The sequence below is a fragment of the Chiloscyllium plagiosum genome, unplaced genomic scaffold (genome assembly GCF_037043375.1).
Source record: "Chiloscyllium plagiosum isolate Xiang-an unplaced genomic scaffold, Cpla_swu_hap1 HiC_scaffold_4, whole genome shotgun sequence".
In the NCBI taxonomy this organism is placed as follows: domain Eukaryota; kingdom Metazoa; phylum Chordata; class Chondrichthyes; order Orectolobiformes; family Hemiscylliidae; genus Chiloscyllium; species Chiloscyllium plagiosum.
The window spans coordinates 39,629,893-39,656,090 of record NW_028270142.1 but is presented as its reverse complement, the minus strand read 5'-3'; the positions used below and the strand labels follow the sequence as shown (position 1 = coordinate 39,656,090).

At 41.6% G+C, this 26,198-nt stretch overlaps 1 protein-coding gene and 1 long non-coding RNA gene across 4 annotated transcripts in view; one reads left to right on the top strand and one right to left on the bottom strand.

Moving 5' to 3' along the window:
* Window positions 1–26,198, bottom strand: part of bmper (BMP binding endothelial regulator) — a 68,147-nt gene that overhangs the window by 26,580 nt on the left and 15,369 nt on the right. For both annotated transcript variants that reach the window (XM_043688764.2, XM_043688765.2), the window contains exons 3-8: window positions 21,544–21,643; window positions 13,537–13,619; window positions 12,098–12,188; window positions 10,108–10,190; window positions 4,382–4,481; window positions 1,552–1,661 (exon numbers count right to left, since the gene is read on the bottom strand). In XM_043688764.2, the coding sequence (XP_043544699.1) occupies window positions 1,552–1,661; window positions 4,382–4,481; window positions 10,108–10,190; window positions 12,098–12,188; window positions 13,537–13,619; window positions 21,544–21,643 (567 nt within the window). The remainder of the gene's footprint in view (window positions 1–1,551; window positions 1,662–4,381; window positions 4,482–10,107; window positions 10,191–12,097; window positions 12,189–13,536; window positions 13,620–21,543; window positions 21,644–26,198) is intronic.
* LOC122549268 (uncharacterized) lies at window positions 6,840–13,206 on the top strand. Of its 2 annotated transcripts, none has more exons than XR_015756941.1 (3): window positions 6,840–7,021; window positions 9,741–9,814; window positions 12,276–13,206. It is a non-coding gene; the product is annotated as an uncharacterized LOC122549268 (long non-coding RNA). The 2 variants fall into 2 exon arrangements; XR_015756942.1 differs by having other exon boundaries at window positions 9,687–9,814.

Genomic DNA, 26,198 nt, shown 5'->3' with positions numbered 1-26,198 from the left:
GGAGAAGATAAAAGGTAGGGAGGAGGGACTTGGAGGAGGGGCGTTGGAAATGTGATAGGTGGAAAGAGGTAAAGGTGAGGGTGATAGGTCGGAGTAGGATGGAGGCGGAGAGGTCAAGAAGAAGACTGCAGGTCAGGAAGGCGGTGCCGGGCTGGAGGGATTCGGCTGAGACAAGGTGGGGGGAGGGGGGATGAAGAAACTGGTGAAGTCCAAGTTCATCAACGGACGAACCAACCCAACCACCCTGTAGCACAGCATTTCAACTCCCCCTCCCACTCCACCGAGGATATGTGGGTCATTGGACTCATCCACCGCCAAACCACAACAACGCGACGGTCGGAGGAGGAGCGTCTTATCTTCCGACTGGGAACCCTCCAACCACAGGGGATGAACTTGGACTTCACCAGTTTCTTCATTCCCCCCTCCCCCCACCTTGTCTCAGCCGAATCCCTCCAGCCCGGCACCGCCTTCCTGACCTGCAGTCTTCTTCTTGACCTCTCCGCCTCCATCCTACTCCGACCTATCACCCTCACCTTGACCTCTTTCCACCTATCACATTTCCAACGCCCCTCCTCCAAGTCCCTCCTCCCTACCTTTTATCTTCTCCTGCTGAACACTCTCTGCTCATTCCTGAAGAAGGGCCTGTGCCCGAAACGTCGAATCTCCTGTTCCCTGGATGCTGCCTGACCTGCTGTGCTGTTCCAGCAATAAAGTTTCAACGTAGACTCTGCTGAGGCAAACATGATATCACCAAGGTGTCTCAACATGGAAATGTGCTGAAAACATTGAAATATAAAGGATGCTGTTAGTTTCCAGGGACAGGAGGGCAAACCCCTCTGGATGAGCTATTGAGCCACTCATGTGACTTTTCCTGCTGGTAGCCCTTTCAAAGGGAGATTGAGTCTCTGGAATTAATGCCCCTCCCCATCATTCCTCTGCTGGAGACTACTGAGCTGGTAGACTCCAAATGTGGTGTGGAGGAGACTACAAAATCACTCCTATGAGACCTTCACCACTTTCATTGGCTGTCGTCCTCCATGTAACACAGCTGATCTGATACTCAGCCCAGGGTTGGAATGCTTTACACAACCATCCTAATGTGAATTACCCTATTATCCTAGCTCCTTCCCAACTCAGAGCCAGCTCCCCTCCCCAGATCCCCATCTCCACCTTGTCTCCACTGGATTGGAAAAATTCAGGCTTGTGTTATCTATCCAGGTGTCTGTCTTCCTGTGCTAACTCCTAATGTCAATGCCACTGCCTCAACCCTAACATTGCCTCACTCTGGGATCACATCCACTTGCATTGAACAGCAGCTGATTCACTCTCCAGCATGTGCAAGTTAGAAAAGTCAAGATTAGAGTGGCAGCATCCGAGGAGCAGGAAAATTGACGTTTCAGGCAAAAGCCTTGCATCAGGAATTGCTCCTGACCTGCTGTGCTTTTCTAGCACCATTCTAATCTTGATTCTGATCTCCAGCATCTGCAGTCCTCACTTTCGCCCTGTGGAAGTTAGAATGTCAGTGTTTAGAAATAAGATTTGGACGCATACCTCACACACACAAATGGTGCAGTTATCGAGCTGGAATACTGTCCCATGTTCATAAACCTCACTGCGGAACAAGCAGCTCCCAGCAGTAAGATCAAACACTCGGCGCTGACCTACAAGGAGAAAACCATAAAACAACAGAACAATATGGATTAACATTAAATTTCACCTTCCACATTCAAGGAGTAAGGATGCAACCAGCCATCTAAAGAGATACATTACTCTGGATTACATCAACTGCAACACCAAATCAGACTCCTGTATTTGGTTTACTGTTCTAGTCAGTACTAATGCTCTAAATGCACCTCCTCCCATCTCCTTTTCACCTCTCCCTTTCACAAACATATGAATTAGGAACAAATCTAGGCCATTTGGCTTGTCAAACCTGTTATACCATTCAATAGAATCATGACTGATCTGTTGGTGCTTAATTTCATATTCCTATTTATAATCAATATGCTTGATTCCCTTGCCTAACAAAAAACCAACTCTTCCTTAAAAATATTCATTGGCCCTGCCTCCACTGCCTTTCTAAGGTAAAGTGTTCCAAAGGTGTACAAATCTTTGATAGAAACTATATCCTCTTATCTTTATCATAACGGGGAGCTAATTTTTACACCGGCTTCCCCCACTCCCCTCCCAGTTCTGGACTTGCTCAGAAATGGAAACATGCTTTCCACATTTACCTTGACACAACAGAGTATTATATGTTTCAATGAAGTCAATCCTCACTCTTCTAAACCCCAGCACAAACAAGCCCAGTTTGTCCAAACTTTCCTCATAAGACAGGCTGCTCATTTCAGGTGTCAATCTGGTAAACCTCCTCTGAACCATCTCCAACACATTTAGAACCTTCCTTAAATAAGGAGACCAGAACGGTGGGCGGCACGGTGGCACAGTGGTTAGCACTGCTGCCTCACAGCGCCTGAGACCCGGGTTCAATTCCCGCCTCAGGCGACTGACTGTGTGGAGTTTGCACGTTCTCCCCGTGTCTGCGTGGGTTTCCTCCGGGTGCTCCGGTTTCCTCCCACAGTCGAAAGATGTGCAGGGTCAGGTGAATTGGCCATGCTAAATTGCCCGTAGTGTTAGGTAAGGGGTAAATGTAGGGGTATGGGTGGGTTTCGCTTCGGCGGGTCGGTGTGGACTTGTTGGGCCGAAGGGCCTGTTTCCACACTGTAATGTAATCTAATCTAATCTAATCTAACAAGAACAGTCTTCACAACAGAGTGCTCTTATGGTGCAGTGGCATTCGGATGAAGTCTGTCAGCACTTGGGAACTTGCCCACAACTCCATCAGTTTTCCCAGACCACTTCCCTAGTGATTGTAATTTCATCAAGTGCATTTCTTCCTTCCACCTCCTAATTTTTGTAATTTGAATATTGGATTATTTGAATGTTTTTATATGGTCTCTGGTGAACACAGAAGCAAAATATTTAAATGTTTAATTTGCTTTTATTATCTTCTACTAACTTCCCATTCTTATTCTCAAGAGAAATAACATTCACCTTAGTTACTCTTTTCCTTTTTAATTTTTATAGAAACTCTTTCAACCCATTTTTACATTACTAGCTAACTTCCTCTCATACTTTAATTTCTTTCTACTGCTTAATCTTATAGTCATTCTCTGCTGTCCATTATATTGTGATCAATGATTTGACATGCCACTCATCTTTGCACAATCATATGCATTTTCCTTAAGTTTAATATTTTCCTGAACTTCTTTAGTTAGCTACAAATGATCCTCCCGTTGAAATATTTCTTAATAGTATGAATATATTTATTCTGAGTGTTCTGAAATATCCCCTTAAATGCCTGCCATTGTTTATGTATTGATCTACCTCCTAGCTTAGCATTTAAGTTCACTTTCAGTCAGAACAGCTTGCATTCCCACATATTAGCCCTTATTTAAGTTTAAAATACTAGGCCTAGGTTCACTCTCCCTTTCAAACCTAATGTAAAATGTAATCATATTGCTGTTGCTGATACCTACGTGCATTTACACTGAAGTAATTTGCTAATCCTATCACAATACAAAATACCAAGTCTAATATAACCTACTTTCTGGTTTGTTCTAGAATTTGCTGCTCTAAGAAACTCCCTCAGTCAGGCTACCATTGCCAATCTGATTAGTCCAGTTTATATGTAGACTAAAGTCACGCATGGTTATTCCTATCCCTTTTTTAATATTTTCAATATTCTTGTATACTTCATTCTACATTGTGGGTAGTGTTAGTGGGCCTAGAGGTCACTCCTGCTATAGTGACATCTTCCAGTATTTCTTATCTCTTACCAAATCAATTCTACATCCTGATCTCCTCAACCAAGGTTTTCTATGATTATTGCATCAATGATATCTTTGATTAACCATACACTTCTATTCCTTTCTGCCTCATGTATTTATGTAGTTTTCTCTTAAATGCATCTACACTATTCACCTAAACCACTCCCTGTATTAACAAGTTCCATATATTCACAGCTGTCTGACTAAAATAATTTCACCTGAATTTACTATTCCATTTATCAGAGGCTGAGTTATATTGGTGGCCCCTAGTTCTGGTCTCTCCCTCAAGTGGAGATATCTTCTCTGTGTCTACCCGAGTGATCACTTCCTAATTTTAATAACTTCTATCAGATCCCTCCTTCTTTTTCCCAGAGAAAATAGCCTCAGTTTGTTAGTCTTTCCTGATGGATATTGGCTTAAAATTAATTATAATGCACTTATAGTTATTGGAGGTTACAGGGACCTGGATTTTGTGCTTCTAATTAACTCCTCACATGTAATGGGAGGAAAAGAAACTCTTACAGTGGTGTAGGGAAATGAAATCCACTCACCCAAACATCTAGGGCAGCATTTTCCAGGTGGCACTTGACTGAGATGCTGGGGGCAGGAGAGAATGGGACACAATTCCCGGAAACAGTGCAGTGTGCCGCCCTGTACACAATCAGATCACAACCATCAGTCATTTCATGCAGATAATGTCAGACATTATTAGTGAGTGAGACCTTGTAATTATCAGGAAACTGTTAGGTTGACACAGGAGTTCTCCCTGCAGAGACTGAAGTTTATAATCTAAATCAACATGCAAAAAGGACAACATCACTCTAAGCAGTACACACTCACCTCTGTCTCTCTGTGTTGGAGATGCTTTGTATAAATTGTTATCTTTTGCAATTTGCAGATCTCACAATGAATGAGCCAGAATTGGTCAAACAAGTAGTCAGGGACGTTCATCCCATTTTTGTGTTTTCAGGAGCTAGTTGTGTGCAAACTGACTGCCAGATTATGGATTAACTGTTTCCAGTGGTAGAAGGTTCCGTAAGCAGAGGCATACAGGGTAAGACAATTATGGAAAAAAAGGAAGATGAAGGGCATCTTTATGAGCAATGTGTTATGATAATCTGGAAAGTACTGCCTGAAATGACAGTGAAAGCAGATTTATTGGAGTTTTCACAAAGATACTGAATTAATACTTGAAAAGAAAATGGTGCTGGGAAAAGAACAGGGTGATTGGGACCGACTAGATAGCATTAGGACCTGAATGACCTCCTTCAGTGTTAAAAGGATTAAGCATTTAATATCCTTCCTGGGAATGTGGGAATCCAATTCCTCGGAATCTGAGAATCTTAAAACTGTGGGATTGAGGAACGCATCATTGGCACAAAATGGTATTTGGATTGAAGCAAAGTCCCTCTTATTTGCTTCACACAGATGTTTATGTCAATGGGAATGACCTGTTTATGGAATTGGGTACACACAGTATCTGTGTGCTGGTGGCAGGTCTAAAGCAGAGAGCTACTAACGGAAAAACTCCTTTAAGTGCAATTACACACACACCAGACAGCACTCATTAAAATTTGAAAAGGATCCAAGCTAAGCAGGCTATTTTCATCAATGATAGTTGAATGAACTTACTAACCTAATAAATATGAGCAAAACCTGCTGTTGAGCATTTCAATGAGTTAGAGGGCTAGAAACACTGTAACCTGCCAGAAAACTGGCTCCTGCTGATTGATAAGCACACCACAGACAATGTAGAGTAAATATCACCTATTCCCTGTCTGCCCATAATCATCCCCCAATCCCCAAACAGTCACTGAGACTTCAGCCCTTTGAAATTTCACTGGGGGATGGGGAGGATAGAATGAATTCATGGGAGGGGTTGGGGAAGGAGTCAGAAGGAGGAGTATGGAAGGAATGGTGGAATTGTGTGTAAAGGGGTGTGGGAAAAAACATTGGGGGGAAGGAATGGGTTAGAAGTGAGGAAATGGGAATGCAGAAAGGGTATAAAACATCTGGCAGAAAGGGGATGGGGAAGGTGGTTAGAGGCAAGAGTGGGGTGAAAGGTAGCAGAAGGATCAAACTCTGTTTCTTGTTTCATATTTGCAACCTTAATGAAGGCTGCAATTGCAGACAGTAAGTCTATTTCAGGTGACAGCGGTGATGGTGGGAAGGAGACACACCAGTTGTAAGCCTCATATTTGAATATTCCAGAAAGACGTGCAGCTTTACTGTGAACTTGCCTGTATCAGTCAGTAATCAGACAGACCCTTCATTCTCAAGGAAAGGCACAAGTGTGGATTGACTAAGACTCATTAGCAGCAGATGAAGAAGCAGTGCTCTCAAAGCTAGTATTATCAAATACACCCATTGGACTATAACCTGGTGTTGCATGATTTTGGACGACTTATACTGAATGAGGATATCTGTCTGGAAGTGAAACTATGGAGTACAGAGTCACAATTACTGTCAGGAACTTGAACAATGTGATTGCTGGTAATCCAGTTTAACCATTGATCAGGATCTCTTTGTTTACAGGGTGTGAGTGAGTAACAGTAAAATGTATATTGTACTTTGCTATGAACTTTAATTTATGATTGTACAGATTAAGAGAGTCAGTATTGTTGTAACACTTATCTCTCCATGCTTCAGGCTCTCTGCCTTTATTCCTGATGAAGGGCTTTTGCCCGAAACATCGATTTTACTGCTCCTCGGATGCTGCCTGAACTGCTGTGCTCTTCCAGCACCACTAATCCAGAGATTGTTGTAACACTGCTGAGATCATGATTACATGATACACAAAAGGAATGCAAATATTTCACTTGATATTCTGTTGGCTGACAGTAGAAGTTTCAGATGTTGTAAATATTTCTTCTCAAAGTTATTTGTCTCCAATGCTGGAGAATTCAATATCATCCCGAGACTGTGACTGTCACACTCTGAAATTAGTTGAGTGGAGGTGGCTTCTGAACAATGCATACTAAAACTGACGACTCTGGCAGCTGGCAGTTCTGAACTAAGTGTGGCTTTAAGCAGAAAGTAAGGACTGCAGATGCTGGAGATCAGAGCTGAAAATGTGTTGCTGGAAAAGCGCAGCAGGTCAGGCAGCATCCAAGGAACAGGAGAATCGACGTTTTGGGCATAAGCCCTTCTTCAGGAATGAGGAAAGTGTGTCCAGCAGGCTAAGATAAAAGGTAGGGAGGAGGGACTTGGGGGAGGGGCGTTGGAAATGCAATAGGTGGAGGGAGGTCAAGGTGAGGGTGATAGGCCGGAGTGGGGTGGGGGCGGAGAGGTCAGGAAGACGATTGCAGGTTAGGAAGGCGGTGCTGAGTTCGAGGGATTTGACTGAGACAAGGTGGGGGGAGGGGAAATGAGGAAACTGGAGAAATCTGAGTTCATCCCTTGTGGTTGGAGGGTTCCCAGGCGGAAGATGAGGCGCTCTTCCTCCAACCGTCGTGTTGCCATGGTCTGGCGATGGAGGAGTCTAAGGACCTGCATGTCCTTGGTGGAGTGGGAGGGGGAGTTGAAGTGTTGAGCCACGGGGTGGTTGGGTTGGTTGGTCCGGGTGTCCCAGAGGTGTTCTCTGAAACGTTCTGCAAGTAGGCGGCATGTCTCCCCAATATAGAGGAGGCCACATCGGGTGCAGTGGATGCAATAGATGATGTGTGTGGAGGTGCAGGTGAATTTGTGGCGGATATGGAAGTGTCCCTTGTGGCCTTGGAGGGAAATAAGGGGGGAAGTGTGGGCGCAAGGTTTGCATTTCTTGCGGTTGCAGGGGAAGGTGCCGGGAGTGGAGGTTGGGTTGATGGGGGGGTGTGGACCTGACGAGGGAGTCAAGGAGGGAGTGGTCTTTTCGGAACGCTGATAGGGGAGGGGAGGGGAATATATCCCTGGTGGTGGGGTCCGTTTGGAGGTGGCGGAAATGACGGCGGATGATACGTTGTACATGGAGGTTGGTGGGGTGGTAGGTGAGGACCAGTGGGGTTCTGTCCTGGTGGCAGTTGGAGGGGGCGGGGCTCAAGGGCGGAGGAGCGGGGAGTGGAAGAGATGCGGTGGAGGGCATCGTCGACTATGTCTGGGGGGAAATTGCGGTCCTTGAAGAAGGAGGCCATCTGGGTTGTACGGTTTTGGAACTGGTCCTCCTGGGAGCAGATGCGGCGGAGACGAAGGAATTGGGAATATGGGATGGCGTTTTTACAGGGGGCAGGGTGGGAGGAGGTGTAGTCTAGGTAGCTGTGGGAGTCGGTCAGATTAATGATTGCGAAAAAATTTCTACCAGCAGTTAAGATTGGCCCAGTCAGTACCTAGCCAGATCGGAATGAGGAAATGGACAGTGAAAATCTCACAGAAAAGGTTGATTTATCTCAAATGTCACCTCCCAGAATAGCTTTTTAAATCTAGTGCAGTATCTGATTTACAATGAGAACACTGTCCTATCTCTAGTGGGTGTGAACGTGTCTCTGCTAATGAGATGATACTTTGTCATGTGAGTTGAAAGTGACATTATTGTTCTGTGCAGTTTAGAGACTGCTTGAACTCAAAGGGAGAGAGACTGAGAGCAGCAAATCTTATCTGACGGCAGAAGAAACATTTGGGTCAAATGTTAAGATTCATGAAATCTAATCTGGCGCTTGTAAAGGGAGGAATGCCAGTAATGGTAGTGTGGGAAGCTGTAATGGGGCAGATGTATGGGTTCAAAGTGGCAGTGATTGAAAACATATCATTAGCACAGGTCTAACAGGAATACAACTGGCTTTAACCCCTCGAGGGATTGTGTGGGCATCATTACAATGAGCAACATCTCGTCGCAATGGTGAACAGTACAACTCTCCATGTGAACAATATAACCTCAGGTCCCAACCTCAGGACAGAAGCAGCCTATGATTGGAGTAGCATAGAGAAGGTGATTGGCTACAGAGAGCAAGATAGCTCAGTCAATGGGAACAAGGGTGGAGGAAGTGACGTTAACTGAGAGGGGAGTGCTGTGGAGGGAATGCAGACTGGTGAAGCCAGGGACTGTAGGGTGAGGGCTATAACAGAAAGTCAGCCAGCAAGGCCAAGGTTTCCAGTATGGACATGTGAGAACAAGAGGCTGCTGAGGTTAAAGGCCTCGTGGATATGAGGGGAAATTAAACTGCAATGAGGGACGGAGGGATCAGCAAATTGATGAGAGGGGTTGAAAAGAAGAAAGCAGAGTGAAGGCTCCAAACAGGAGTGAGAGACTGCAAAATGTAGAGAAGCTCTGCACACAGGATTGAGAGACTGTAAAGCAGAGTGAAGGGGTGCAAAGGGGAGAGGTTGCAAAGAGCTAACAAGGGCTGCAAAAGGGGGAAGAGGGGCTGCAAAGATAAGTGAACAGTTTTATACTGTTCAACAATATTCAGCCAACTGGGAACCAGGAAAACTTAATTTCACTGAGATAATGATTCCATGAAAATGAACGTGGAGTCTCTAGTCTTCAGGGGAAACTATACGGGGGGAAACTATATGGGGAAAACGTACTGGGTGCAATTGTAATAAATACTATCAATTGGATAATGCAATACTGATTTTTTAATTCTTAATGATTTCCATTTATGTGTTACCATATCTCAAATCACTTTGCATGCTGCAAATCATTTGAAATGCAATGATTGTGTTAGAGAAAAGCATGCAACCACTTAATTATAGTTACAGCATGTTAAGGGTGATGGCTTTTTATAAACAAAGTGCATGTCAGCTATTCAAAAACTGTTGTTAACCTTTGCCTATTTATTGTCTTGTAGTAAGTTAAATTAATGCCTTCCTTGCATGTTGTAACTTTTGTTTAGTCACATTGGCTCTTGAAGATATTGATGATTTCTTCTAAATCTGCTTCAGTGTAAGTGAAATACAGGAAGCAGTGTCAATATATGACTGTGTTGTCCTCTACAGGAGTTAGTGAGTATGAGAAAGAAGCCTCCAAAAACCAAAAATAAGGCCCTGAAAATCAATAAGTAACCCACAAGGTACGTATTTTCATCCCTGATCTGTGGGAGTGGGGATTAGGAGAATGGCATTGAGATTGATGGGATTGTGATTAATGGTGACTGAGGGGAATGAAGATGCTGGTAAACTGGGATTGATAATGGTGATCATAGTGTTCTGAATCATGTGTGTAGCACCTAAGTTCTGAAAGTGTCAGACTTATTTCCTTTAACAATTCCCTTTTGACTGAAAGTGGCAATTGTTCGAAAGTAGCATCTTGCTCACACTGAGTAACATAGGGCTAGTGAGAAAGGAATGATTTGTCTATACTCACAGTGCAGGAACATTTAATACACCGGCTTCCATCTGGGTAGAAATCTTCACCTTCTCTGTAGTGATGACCAGCAAACTCACATCCTGCAATAAACAACAACAGGTCAGATGCACAGAGAATGGAGAGGATAGCTAGAAAAAAATAATTATAGATCTCAGGGCAGTGAATATCAGTGACTCTAAAATCAGATAAAGTCTGCCATTCATCCAGGTCTCAAGTTGCTGCCAACCTGGCATTTCATCAAATCAATCAGAAGCTGAGCATCTTTTCCAATAGATGGGCAGTTCCTGATAACACATTGATCTCTATGAGCCCCATCTCACTTCAATTACACCCCACTCGCCTGCTCCCCTCATCAAACCCACAGGCACTCTTTTTTTCCTGCTCACCACCCCAATTTTATCATACACCCCTTTCCATCTTCCTTCGACTTCCTTCAACTATTCCCTCTTATCCAGGCCATTCGACTTTCCCCTCACCCACCGCTCTCCATCCACACTCCCTCATCACATTCACTTCACCAGCCCACCCATGTCCATGAGACCCATCCCAGTCCCCTTAGCCCCCAGCCGGTCCTTCCTCTACACCCAACCTTAGGTCACTGCCCCCAATGATTGCTGTGCCTTCAAATTAAAGTCAGTCCTGGGCTTGAATCACTAATGATTCTTTGTAAGGATAAGGAGCAGGCCGGAAGAAGTCAGTAAGGAGTTGGATTCTATTGTCAGCTGGGCTGAGCTCTCGGTTGATACAACTCCTCTGGCATTAATACTATGCAATCATTTATCAGGACCCAGAAACTCCTTCACATGTTGATGTTACAACAAACCAGTCAGTTTTTATTATTTCAAATTGCAGCTGATGGTATAAATTGTTTATGACACACAATTGGTCCTAATGCTCATGTTTTCATAAAATCGTAGAATCATAGACTTTTACAGTACAGGATGCCATTTGACCCATCGTGTATGCACCAGCTCCTGAAAGAGCTACTTTCAAGCCCTTTCTCTGTAGCCCCCTAACTTCATCACTTTCAAATACATATCCAGCTCTCTTTTGAAGCCTCCTATGGATTCCACCTCTAACACTCTCCCAGGCAGCACATTCCAAATCCTAACAACTCTCTGTGTAAAGAGGTTTCTCCTCATCTGACCCTTAGCTCTCTTGTTGACAACCTTGAGATTGTGATTCCTAGCTCAATGTACAATGAGTTCTCAGTCACTCAAAGTGAAACAAGTAATTTCCTCTTGTATCTCAAACCCCGAATGCCATTGAACTAGAAGTTGTACGTTACAGAGTTGGTCAGTGAAGAGAGGCCCCTGATGACTTGTTAGTACAGTACCATCTCCCTGGTTCTCTGCAAGGCTCCACATCAGAGCTGCAATACATGTGCTGAACTAGTTAATGCATATTGCAAATTACCAACAGTTCCGAATCATAATTGAATGAAAGAGCTCTTCACAGACTCTCTAAACACAGCACCTCTTGGGACATCAGTAAATCTCAGATCTTTGCATTGCAAGGAGGACAACAGGGAGAGAGGGGAAGAGAGAGAGGTGCAGAGAGAGAGAAATGGAGAAGAGAGAGAATAGAGAAAGAGAGTGAGAAGGGGAGACAGAAAGGAGAAGATGGAGAAAATGGGTGAGGATTGAGGGAAGAATGGGTCAGAACAGCAGAGTATGCAATGAGTGGGAGATGGAGAGGGAGGGAAGGGCAAGAGACTAGGTAGAGGAGGTGGTTTGTTCACTCACAGGGAGAAGTAATAGGATCTTCCCCAGTGAAGATTTGGGATTACAAAGGTCTCTGGATGAGAAGTGACTGGTAGCGAACACTCAGTATTCTAATCAGCTTAGTCCAGATGCAACACCAAACATCCATCTGGTGTCACTGAGGTTATGGCAGGCTGGGAAGGAGGTTGGGGGCTGTGGGGAGGTAGTATCTGTAGAGGGGAAGTTAGTCCTGTAGCTCTCTTTGTCTCATAAAGATTGCTTACCTTGACACACTGGACAGCAGCTTCCCTGCTGCATGATGGGATTTTTACAGTAGACCACACACAGTATCTCTGATTCTGTAATGACACCTTCCTGCGGGTAAGACATGAAAGACAGGTTGTTATGTCCGGTTTACAGTGCAAAACAAGTTTCTCTGATTATGATTCTGTGTCTGCGCAGGCTCCAGATCACCACACCAGCTTGAAATGACTTTCTTTGATCCCTCAGAAAACCAAAGCACAGGAAAAACAAAATCCAAACAACAGGTACAAACATGAGACTGGCTTTAATATGAGAAAAAGGATTCATATTTGTATGGAAAATAAGTGAAATCCAAGGAGATGCCACTAATTTTCACAGTTCCCTGTGTGACTGGATTAAATGCTGCCTGTACTTTTGTTGCCGTTAACTTTGATATTTCAAAAATTCATGCTTCCTTCAAACTTACACAAATGGAAATCAATATTTAGCTAAACTCCATTTCATTCATCGATTCTTGTGTTCTGTGAGAAGCATTTGTAATTAGCTGTATTCTATCTCAACTACACAACAAAAGAAATGCTTTAAAGGTTTAAGTTCGAATGAGGGAGGGGAGGAAAATCTTGCATTTATATAGCACCGTTTGCATACTCAGAACACTCCAAAGTGCTTCAATCAACAAGGTGGCTTTGAAATGTGGTAAGTTTGTAAGAAAGAAACATATCAAAAATGTCATGGGCCTTTTTATTGAATAGTTAATACAACTGAGTGGTTTGCTCTGCCACTTTAAAGGGCACGTAAAAGTCAGTCACTATGCTGTGAAACTGGAGACACAAACAGACAGCCCAGATAAAGATGGCATGATCTTTTACCTAATAGTTACAGAGAAATATATAAACTGTACAATACAAAAACGAGCCATTAGCCCAACAGATCTGTACTTTGTTCTTTCTCTACATGACCTTGTCCACACCACTCTATCTCGTCCTAACAACATATCCTCCTATTCTTTTATCCCACAAGATCTAGCTTCCGCTTAAATGCATCATCTAGCTTTGTCCTTAATTGTGAACTGCTGCAGTATTTAATGTGTTGCAGCACCTTAAAGGCCTTACACATTATCTGGGTGTTTGGAACAACAGATCACCTTCTTTGCCCAGAAATAGTGGCAGGGCGGGGATGCAATTGGAATACAAGTTGGAACTACACACAGGAGGAATGAACTGGTTAGAATGGGATGCTAGAGGTCTCGCAAGAAAATTGTTTGGAGTCAATGGAAGGAGATACCTAAGCCAGTGAGCACCAATTCTAAAAATCAATGCATGATCACTCAATGTTAACTGAAATTTCCTTCTTAAGTATTAACTTTATGTCACTCAAAGCATCCACTATGTCCTCACCATTCAATCCACCCAAACACATTAATATCTGGTTACACACATGGTGCAGAAGGAACACATACCTGACATGTCCGCATTATGCAGGGCTTGGAGGGTACAAGCCAGGCTGCCGAGCTGTTGTATATCTTCCCACCAAACAAGCATTCTTATGGAGAGAGGAGACAAGGCTTTGGATCAGAAAGAGTCAGTGGATTCTTGGAACCACATGAAGGAATATCAAGAGGTAATTACTATAAAGTTGAGAAAGAATGCTTAATCCATCTTGCTTCATCCGGACCTACTCATCCTCATTCAAACACTTTTGGGAGTAATACAAAATTTGAAGTTGTTCAATCCAATCCATTGATGCCACCTCATTGGATGGATTATTTGGATATTTCCATTCGAGGCCATCTTCCCCATCAAGCATTTATGCAATTCCTTTTTGAAACTTATTACTGAATCTGCTTCATCATTTGCATAACATTTATGAAAAATGCAAATATAGAATGGACATTAAATATATATTCCACAATAGTTTTCAAACCAAAATAAATCAATATTAAAAGGATGTTGGTTCAGCTGATTCAGTAAGGTTGTAGAAGACTCTTGAAAGAGCTGTTGCATTTTGGATGTATGTTTTTGGGGCAGGTGAACATGACATGCATCTTATAAGTGGCTCATTCTGGTTCACAATAATTCACTGTATCAAAACAATTCTCCTAATTACCCCTTTTGGTTCCTCTGTCTATTATCTTAAATAATCCCAGAGGTTTTTGCCTCCATTGCTCAAGCTGGAACTTATTTCACGCTTTTTGTGAAAGTGGTGACATTATTCCTGAAATTACCTTTTACCCATTTGATATCATGTCTCTTACCAACTCTCTTTGTCTTGGATGTGAAATTGATACATAGCCTTGAACAAAATGGGCCTGTTGTAAATTTCAGGTCTGTGTTAAAGATATTGCTTTTGGTCATCCCACCTCACCTCCCTGACCAACTACTTCAGCCTTTTTATTGCTTTCCTGGTCAGAAATTATTCTGTTTTAGCATCCTGCAAGATGCTGAGATTTTCAAAGTAGCAGTCACTCTAACCTGTTTAACATTTAACCTACCACAGCAATTTTACTTAATCCCAAATTCAAGCTCTGCTGCAAGAATCAAATGGTGAAACTCAAATTCTAATGTTCGTAGATTTGTAAATTTGAGAAGTTGCTGCCTGTTAAATATTATTGTGGTAGTAACACTGCAATATTCTCCCTAGAGCTAGATGGACTGATTAATAAGTGATGAGTTACTGAGATTCATTTCCACAATTGTTGCATATCTCATCACAGTTCACTAAGGGCCTCTCATTAATAATATAGAAGAATTTCTGACAAAGCTTGACTTTTCCTGACATTTCAATGTAACCTATCTGAATTTGCCCCAGATCCCACAATCCTATTCTAACCAAAAACGTGCATAGTTATTGTTGGAATCTATTTCTCCAAGCTGCGTTAATACCGTTCACTGGTAATTCATTCTGCAGATGTATTATTTTCGGGGTGGATAGGGTTGTGGCTATAAAAGACATTGTGAAAGCTGGGAAGGAACATTGAACTTCGGACTTCGGAGCTGGAGTAGGTCAATCAACCTTTCAAGCATGCTCCACCATTCAATAAGATCATGGCTTTTACCCAGTAATCCTTTATTGAAAATCTATCTACTTCATCTTGAATAAATTCAATAACCCAGTGTTTTGCTTTCTGTGGAAGAAAATTCCAAAGGCTAATGATTACCTAACAGGAAACATTTCTCCTCATTTCCACATTAAAAGCTAGATTTCTTATTCTTTAACTTAATTCTAGTCTCTCCTACAAGGGGAAACAGATTCTCAGAATCTATCCTGTCAAGTCCTCTTATGTCTCAATAAGATCACTCCTCATTTTACTGAACTCCAGCACATAAAGGTCCAACCTGGTCAATGTTTTGTTATGCCAGGAATGAATGTTTGTGTTGTCTGTTCTCTAAATTGCTATTAATACAATTATATCCTTTTTCAAATCAGAAGATCAAAACTGAACATGCGATGTGGTCTCAGCAAAGTCCTTTACAACTGAAGCAAACATTCCTACTTTTATCTTCCAATCCCTTTGTATTAACTGGAAACATTGCATTTCCCTTATAATTGCTGTACCTGCAAACACAATTTGTGTGATTCATGGATGAGCACACCCAAATCCTTCTGTGCTTCTAAAGTCTGGAATCTCTCTCCATTTGAACAGTATCCTGCCCTTCAATTCTTCTTGCTAAAGTGGACAAGTTCACATTTTCCCATATTATATTCCACCTGCCAATGTTTCACACTCATCTAATCCATCTATATCCGTCTGCAGACGTTCTACCTCCTCTTGACCACTTACTTTTATATATATATATTATGAGGGGCATGGAGAGGGTGAATAGAAAGCAGCTGTTCTCCTTAGTCAAAGAGTCAATAACAAGGAGGTTTCATTTTAAATTGAAAGGCCAGATGTTTAGAGGGGATTTGAGGAAAATCTGTTTCATTCAGAGGATGCTAGGGATCTGGAATGCACTGCCTAGGGGTAGGTGAGATGGAAAACCACACCTCTATAAGGTCACTCCTTAGCCTCCAAAGCTCCAGGGAATGTAGCCTAAAAGTGGCCTAACCAATGTTCTGTACAGCCACAACATAACATTCCAACTCTGATACTCAGTGTTCTGACCAATGAAGACAAGTATGCCAAACACCTTCTTCACCAGAGAAAATGCTGGAAAATCTCAGCAGGTCTGGCAGCATCTGTAAGGAGAGAAACGAGCTGACGTTTCGAGTGAAACTGACCCTTCTTCACCACCCTGTCTACCTGCGACTCTACATTCAAGAAACTATGCACCTGCAGTCCTAGATCTCTTTGTTTGGCATCACTCCCCACAGCCCTATCATTAACTGTATGAGTCCTGCCCTGGTTTATCTTACCAAAATGCAACACCTCACATTTATCTAAATTAAACTTTATCTGCCACTCCTCCGTCCATCAGCCCATCTGATCAAGGTCCCATATCTGAGATAACCTTCTTCACCATCTACAACACTGCTAATTTTGGTGTCATCTGCAAACTTACTAACCATTTCTCCTATATTCACATCCAATCAATTATATAAATGACAAAAAGCAGTGGACTCAGTATCAATCTTTGTGGTCACAGGTTTCCAGTGCGAAAAGCAACCCTCTGTTTCCTACCTTAAAGCCAAATTTGTATCCAACTGGCCAGTCCCCCCTGGATTCTATGAGATCTAACCTTGCTAACCAGTCTACCATAATAGGCTGCACTGTATGATTCTATGATTCTATCTTGGTGTAACCAGCTTATTTAGCTACCATACTTTTAGGCCCTTCATGCAAGTCATTGATATAGATTGTAAATAGTTGAAGGTCCCAGCACTGATCCAAATGGAACTCCACTAATTACAACTTACCAACCCAAAAAGACCCAGTGATCCCTACTCTCTACTTCCTGTTAGCTGACCAATCCTTTGACCATGCTAATATGTTACTCCTTACACCCATAAGCTCTTATTTTCTGTAGCAACCTTTGATATGCACATTTAATCAAAGTTTTTTCTCAGTGCTGGTGTTGGTGATTGTTTTAAGTTCCTCCTTCTCTTTCACTTCCTGATTTTCAAGTCTCTTCAGTAAGTTTCTATATCTTCTACAATGAAGACAGACACAATATACTTGTTCAACAACTCTGCCACTTCCAAATATACCATTGTCAGTTCCCCAGACTCATGTTCTAGAGGACTGAGACTAGCTTTAGTTAAGCTTTTCCTATTTAAATACAGTCCTGAACTTTTGAATTTAGCGATGGATGAGGAATCTTTCTATTTCTTTTTCACTGGGATATATCCTTCCTGTTAAGTGTTGCTTTGAAGATCTGTCACTGCATTTCTCCAGTTCCACCTTTTAACCTAGTTTCCCAGTTCACTATAGCCAGCCCTGCCTTCATACCATTATTTAGGTTTAAAACACCAGTCTTAGAACAAACTTCTTCCCTTGCAACTGAACATGAGATTTTACCATATAATGATCATTTTCACCTGTCTCATTGTTTAGGTTCCAGCCATAGTCACCTTTGAATCATGTCTCTGTAATGCCTATTAAGTCATGCACATTTATTTTTATAGGTGTCACCTGTTTATCCATCTTGTTACAAATGCTTCATGCATTCAGATAGAGAATCATCAACTCTGCCTTCTTATTTTGCAGTCTATGGCCTTATCTGCAGTTGCATTCTTAAGTTTGTACAGTCTGTCCCAACCGACCATGCCCTTATTATCATTACTCTAATCTATTGCCTGTTGTTTTCCATTGACTTACCATATCTCTTCGCACACACTTCCTTCATCCCACTATTCAGTTTAAAGCCCTCTCTACTTCCTTTGTTAAATGACTCATCAAAACATTGGCCTCAGCTTGGTTCAGATGAAGCACATCCTTTGGTACAGCTCTAATTTTACCCAAACTAGTGCCCATGAACTGAAGCTAGTGCCCATGAATCAAAGCCCATTTTGATAACATGAGCATTTATCTTTCTTGTCTTATATATCCTATGCAAATATGCTAGTGGTTCAGGTAACTTGAATTTCTGATTTTCAATTTAGACCCAGGCTGACCATACTCCCTTTGCAGGAGCCAATTCCTATCTAAGTCATCACATGGCTCATGACAAATAAATCCTACATCTTCCATTACAAATTCCTTTCCAGTTCTGACCAGTTGTCTCAAGCACTGGCACTGGCATGAAACTTCTTCTGGACTCACTCTCTGGGCTACAGAGAACTGTGTCTACCCACCTGAGTGTACAACTTCTACATCTGTATAAGTTTGCAGATGACACGAAGATTGGGGAGTAGCAGAAAGCATAAGGGACTGTCAGAGAATACAGGAGAATATAGATAGACTGGAGAGTTGGGCGGAAAAGTGGCAGATGGCTTTCAATCCGGACAAATGTGAATTATACATTGAATGGAAGTCTTGGGAAAAGTTGATGAGCAGAGAGATCTGGGAGTGCAGGTCCATTGTACCCTGAAGGTTGCTGCACAGGTGGATAGAATGGTCAGGAAGGCATAGAGTATGTTTGCCTTCATTGGACGGGGTATTGAGTTTAAGAGCTGGCAAGTCATGTCAAAATTTTACAAGACATTGGTTCGTCCGCATTTAGAATACTGTGTACAGTTCTGGTCGCCACATTACCAAAAGGATGTGGACGCTTTGGAGACGGTGCAGAGAAGTCTTACGAGGATGTTGCCTGGTATGGAAGGTGCTAGCTATGAAGAGAGGTTGAGTAGGTTAGGTTTATTTTCATTAGAAAAAAGGACATTGAGGGCGGACCTGATTGAGGTTTACAAAATCATGAAGGGTGGATAGAGACAAGTTTTTTCCCACGGTGAAGGATTCAATAACGAGAGGTCATGCTTTCAAGGTGAGAGGTGGAAAGTTTAAGGGGGATACACGTGGCAAGTACTTCACACAGAGGGTGGTGGGCGTCTGGAACGTGTTGCCAGCAGAGGTGGTAGAGGCAGGCACGGTAGATTCATTTGAGATGCGTCTGGACAGATGCATGAGTAGGTGGGAGCAGAGGGATACAAATGCTTAGGAATTGACCGACAGGTTTAGACAGTACATTTGGATCGGCTTAAGCTTGGAGGGCCGAAGGGCCTGTTCCTGGGCTGTAAAGTTTCTTTGTTCTTTGTTTTATTCCTAATAACTGCAATGAAATTATATACTTTCTTAAATAAGAGGACCAAAAGTCCACACAGAACTCCAGATGTAGTCTCATCAACACCTTATACAGCTGCAAGACTCTAACCCACCACTTGAATTAAGGGCCCACATTGCATTAGCCTTCCTGACTATCTGCTGAACCTGTGTGCTAGCTACCTGTGTCTCATGCACAAATACTCCCAATTCTTTGTGTGTTGCAGTTTCTGTAGTTTTTCTCCATTTAAATGATATGCCATTCTTCTGTCCTTCCTTCCAAAAAGAGAAACTTAACATTTCCCACATTATACTGTATTTTCCAACTTGTTGCCCAATTACTTAACCTATCAATATCTCTCTGTAAACTGTTTAAATCCCTCTTGCAACTTGTCTTTCTACCTACTGTTGTGTCATGGACAGAATGTAGCAGCTGTAGCAGATCTGTTCTTATAACAGAGAAAGTTAAGGGGAAATTTAATAGGTATTCAAAATCGTGGAGGAGTTTGATAAATTTAATAAGGAGAAATGTTTCCACTGGCAGGAAGATCAGTAACCAGAGGATAGAGATTTAGATAATCAGTAAAAGAAACAAATGAAACATGAGGAGAATTGTTTTCATGAGTTGTTATGAACTGGAATGTTCTGGCCATAAGGAACATGGTAGTAAATTCAGTAGGAGTTTTCAAAAAGGATTTACCTGATTGTGTGATGGGAAAGAGTAGAGGAGTAAAACTAAGTACACAGCTCTATCAAAGACCAGGGAAAGATATGGTAGGCTGAGTTGCCTCCCTCTATGTTATATGATTCAAAGGTTTCCTTTTCTCTGATTATTTCTGAATTTTAACTCTATATCCCAAGGGATTTTGTATATCATGCAAATATTTTGAGTGCTAAGAAGTGAACTGTGATGGAAGAGGCAGATATGGTTCAGCGTATGGTTTGAGGGAAACACAGGAAGTAAGGAAGGTATTTGTTCTTATAGAATCCTCTGATGGGGCAGCACAGTAGCTCAGTGATTTGCACTGCTGTCTCACAATGCCAGGGGCACAGGTTTGATTCCAGCCTTGGGTGACTATCTGTAGTATGTATCATCTCCCTGTTTCTGTTGGGTGCTTTAGTTTCCTCCCACAATCCAAAAATGTATGAGTGAAGTGGATTGGCCATGCTAAATTGCCCTGGTTGGGATAGTCTTTGAAGGGTTGCTGCAGGCCCAATGGGCTCAATGGACTCTATCTGCACTGTAGGGATTCTATGATTCAAACACAAAACAGTTCACTTAACATCATTTGACTTAGTGAATCATGACTGCAGAAGAAGTTTGGTCTGACAATTTGAAACATAAACAGAAAATGAGAAAACACCTGATTGATGCTGATTCTTTGTTGCCATAAATGTTTGTTAGGAACCTGGCATCCAACAACTGTATAAGATACTTGGTCCAGTGAGTGAAGGGGTAGCACTCTTATCTGGAAATCCCCAATGAACTGTAAAATTTAATACCAGAACAGATCTGGCAGATTTTGCCTCAGGTTCTCTGAAAACATGAACAGCTTCACAGCTCTGCTGGTGGAGCTCTTCTAACTGAAGGAGAAGGCAAAGGGAGGGGGAGGTGGGAGCAACAGAAAAATCAGAGTAACACAGTGTATCCCTGGGTAAAGCTCCCCACAGTGTGTTAGCGTTAAGTCCAGAAGGATTCTGTCATAATCCCTGCATGGCCTGTTCCAAGTGCAGGGATCATACCCAGGCATCTCAAATAATTTCCATAGCTCTGGTTTCAGGGATGAATTATCATGGATTTCACATTTTGCTATCCTATTGGGAATTGTGTATATAGGAGTGTGTGATTCTACACAACTGTATGAGACTACATTTGTCCATGTGTGTCTGTGCATGGCAGAGTAATTAGTGCTTGTTTTATGTCTTCTGTACTGATATTCAGCAGGAACTCACAGGGATTGACTGTCCACTGGGACAAGTTACCAGGCAGTTCTGGGCTCAGGGCAAAGACAGTATCCTTAAGAATTGAGGAGAGAAGGAAGAAGCAAGAGAATAAATTTTAGTCCCGATAATGGTCAATGATCTGGAAAGATGAAAAGTTAAGTCAGAGTAGTGATCAGCCCAGGTTGACTAATGCTGTTAATACTGAGCAGGGTAGGGGAAACTGAATAGAACATTGCAAGTTCTTGAAAAATAAAAACCATTACTGCAGCATGATGTCAGCTGTAGCAATACAAGCCTTCTGATGGAGAGAGTCAGAATAATATTGTGACTGCACGCGATCTGAAACAGTTGTCAAAAGTTGAAAAGGAGGAAATGTTAAAGCACCTTTGCATTTTTCACAACAACCTCCTCGCTGTTTGATAACGAGAGCACAGTCTTTTGGCAGCACGGGACATTTCTCTCTTGTACATCTTACTTCTTTGTTCTGTGAGTTGAAACAAAACCAGAATAATTGACAATGAACAGGACAGCATATTTCCACTGGTTTAAAAGCTGTTACATGTATAGAAAAATAATTAATAGCGCGAGGAAACTATCAAAACCAACAATTCCAATGAAAATCTCTGAGAATAGAGATTGATCTTTTCTGATTTATTGGCTTGAATTTCCTGGAACATCCAGTATAACTATAGTGTAAGTGTGGCATAGTGCCAGTGTTTTTATACACATTTATTATGCAGAAATAGGCCATTCAGCCTAATAGGTCCATGCTGGTATTTATACTCCACATGATTCTTCTCCCAACCTATCAGCATATCGACAGCATTTTGTTTCTTGCAAGTTAACTTGCGTATGAATGACTTAGATTAGAGTTACATAAATTTCACTTGCAATTAATATACTCCAGCTATGATGTTCAAAACTAGACACAGTACAGTGGACTTCAGTTTCCATCAGCAACATCTATTTAAATGTTGCAATTTCTGTGGAAGTCCAACCCAGAAAATCCCATTCCAATAGTGTTTAATCTTCTTTCTGATAATTCTCAATCAGCCCAATTAAGAGGGAATCAGATATGAGTAGTGGGTTAACGGGAGCCATTCATATCAGATTATTGGCCTGTAGCACATCTTCCCCAGCATAATAGTGGGGCTTAAAGAGTTAAATAACATGGAAATCTAGAACTCTCAATTCCTGTAGATCCTGGGGTCAATTCAAGACACACTCTCTCCCATGTTGGTTTCTCAACAAAGAGGTGAAGGAGGAATAAGTTATTTAGGTTCCAAGAATGGTCAAGTGTAACTTCCTCCATTGTCCGATGTATCAAGTATAAAACTCACATTCATATTTTTTATTGCCTAGTGTTTAAGACATCTGCAGTCGAGTTAATAAATTTCAACCCTGATCTGCCATAAACTGCAATATAAGGCTGAACCAAATTCCTTTGCGATGGCATAAACCTATATTTAGGTTTGCAATTCTGCATTCTATCTTTCATGAAATCAATAAAAGTTGAGTAACATCTGTGTCAAATTCAGTTAATGAAGTGGTCATGAGAGAGACGGAATTCAATAATTATATGTTATACAGCAAGCTCCAATCACATGTTTCATCAATGCAAAACCAATGATTAATGTAATAATGAGCCATACTGCAGATTGAGGACTGCATATTAATACCAGACTCATATTAATGAAGAATAACAGTCAAGATTCATCACTTGCTAATAAAATGGATCGAGAGTGAAGTTATTCCTTCTTGTAAATTAAAACAAAACTGCCACAAGTTTGCATTGTTTGGTTCATGACCTTTAACCTGCAGAGGAAATGGTTTGATGGTTGCTTTAAATTCATGTCTCTCGGCTAGTTAACCTCACTGCACAGCTTATCTGAGAAAATCTTTATTACGGGATTTTCTGAATAAACGTAGCTGTCCTGTTGTCACTGTGTCATTTAGGTGAGAAAGGTTCTTAACGCAATTGTGATTTCATTAAGGGTTGGTTAATGAACTTTGGAAAACAAAATAGGCCATCAGGACTACCAGTTAGTGGCTCCTATGTTGGGCAAACATCAGGTCGCTTTTAGCTATAGTGCCAAAACTGCAGCCTGTGGGCTAGTTCAACTGACAGATGGATCTGGACATTAACATGAATCCCTGCCAGCAAGAAAGAAGGGTAATAACACTCAAGAAACACAAACCATAAAAACTGTTCATGAATGTACTAGTTCCGTGAAGGTTGTGAGGATCGGGAGATTCAGCTTGTATAAAACAAGAAAAGGATTTAATAACATTGGTATAGTGAAACTGTTTTCTTTGCAAGGACATTCTAAATCAGTGGTGGGGGGAATTGAACAATCTCAAAGTGAGCGCCACTGTTTAACTTCAGCATTCCGGAAATCCCTGGTGATCAGCAGGATAAAACGTAATGACGTCTTCACCTCCACCCTCTCCCGAGTCCTTACTTCAGGCATGAGGTAACTGTGCCTAGGACAGGGTTGGGTGGAATATTCTTTAAAACCTACTGTAGAAACAGGACATTTGGCCCAACCAGTGTTCGTGATGCACATACATCACTTCCTATCCTTCCTTGTAGAACATTATCACCACATTGTCCCACTCCTTTTTCCCCTCATATGTTTGCCCAGTCTCCTATTGATGCATCCATGCAATTCAACTGAACCACTGTCTGTGGAAACGGGGTCCACAATCTCACCACTCTGAGTCAAGAACTTTCTCCTGAATTCCCGATTGAATTTATTAGTGACTGTCATGTTTATATATTTGTAGGTCTTAGTTCTAATCTCCACCGCAAGAGGAAACATCTCTAATTCTATCCTATGAAAGCCTTTTGTAATCTGAAAGACCTCTATCAGGAAACATCACAATCTCTTCTTTTCTAAAACAAAAGAGGAATAATTTGTTCAGTCTTTCCTGTTGGCTAAACCGTCTCATATTCTCAACTGATTTGCAGATGGGAAGGTTGGTTTTTGTGAATAGTGTGGGTTTCAGCCAGTACAACTACTGTCAGGGTCACTTGCACAGTTAGTATTTGTTGCACATTCCTTGAAATGATCAGCACTTTAGGCTATTTCAGACGGTAGTTGACAGTCAACCACATTTCCATGGGTCTATAGTCACATGGTAACTAAACTAGGTAATGATGGAGATTTCCTTCCCTAATGGACTTTAGTGAATCAGATAAGTTCATACAACAATTAACAATTGTCACACATTTACCATTAGACTAACTTTTACCTCCAAATTTTATTGAATTCAAATTTGACCATCTGTGTGGTAGAGTTCAAACCTACATACTGGATGCCAGATAACCAATCCAATGACATCACTGCTATGCCACTGCTTCCCATATAAAGGGTTAAATAGAAAATTTAAAATCAAATCACAGAATAAAATATCTGTAACATAGCAACCAGGGTTCAATACCTTGGTGACTGCTTTTCATAGAGGCTAATTGATCAGAAAATAAACTGCAAGATACTGAGCTAATTAAAAAGAAGAAAAGCATTCCTTCAGCTCAAATTCTTTGGCTGTAAATAAACCATGTCATGACATTTAACTTTCAACAATTGTTGTCAATGTTGCTTAAAGTATTTTCAATTTTTTTTTTAAATAGGTGAAAATCCTGCTGGGTGAAGGCTGTCCTTTCATTATATTGGCAGCGTGCCTGCCTGCTCCTGGAAACAGAAACCCTGCTGAAGGAATTAGGAGCCAGGAACTGATAGCCTAAACATGCTTGACTGGATAAGCAAGCATTAATTACCCAACTTTCCATTTTATTCAGAATCACTACAGGAAAACAGGCTGGTGTCTTTCCTCCACAGAGGTACTGTTTCCTTCCTCCTTTATCACCTTTTTCTTCATCCACCTGTCAAACCCATTCTTAAATAGCCTCTGTTTTAATGATTCTTTTTTTACAGACTCATATAATCCTTTGTGTAAAAGCAGTTCCTCCTATTCTCGATTCTAAACCTCTTTCATTTAATCTTATCTCTACACCCTTTAATTCAAGGCAACAATCATTGGAAACAATCTAAATTGTCACAGTTTACACAGCAGAATGAGGATTAGAAAGGAGGACAGAATATAACATTCATACACACTCACACACATTCAAATGCAAACATGCATGTGCACACACACACAGGCACACACAAACATGAACTCACGCAAACGAATACAGTCACATAAGCATATCGACAAGTGCACTTACATTCATCCTCACTCACAACTAGTAGTCAATCTCACACTCTCTCTCTCTCTCTCACACACACACACACACGCACAGCAGAGGACTGAGAATTCATGAATACAAGATGAAGCTGTTCTCAATTATTGTGATACAACAACCACATTGTCTTATTGTAGCAAATCCACCAGTAAACATGCCTCTCCATATGGAGAATCTATTGTTATATCCAGAATAACAGAGGCAGGATTGGAGGCAGGGAGGGGAGTGTTTCCCGCAAGGTTTCATTGATGGTAAATCACATTCAGTCCTTTCTGCATCAGGGGACCCATCATAAGTATGTTAAATCTTCATTTTGTTCATGCATTTTACCTTCGGGGAAGATTTCCTGTTTTCTTCATGTAACAGAATCATAAATCTGTTTATCAAGACCAGATTCAACATTTAGTTATAGAAAGCCTTCCCTCCCCTCTAGCTCTCAGTGTTTGGACTAACAGAATGAGACTTCCAAACATGCAATTGGCCTTTTCTAATTATTTGATTATACCAAGTTTAAGTGGAAAAGGCAGCAAAATACATAAGCTTACTGGTTGACATTTCCCCATATTGCCAATTGCCCTCCCGATTTGACTGGCCTCTGAGGAACACTCCAAGCAATGCAGTCTTCGATTGACATCAGTTGGCAAGTCTCCAGCAGTGGACAAAGAGAAGTTAAGTAAAGATTTAAGAATGAAATAGTCTGGCAGAGATTTGGAATTGGCAGTTTGACTCCCAGTGCTTTGTAGGGGTTCAAATCTACAACTCTTTGCTTAAACAGTGCCCAGAGGGGCTC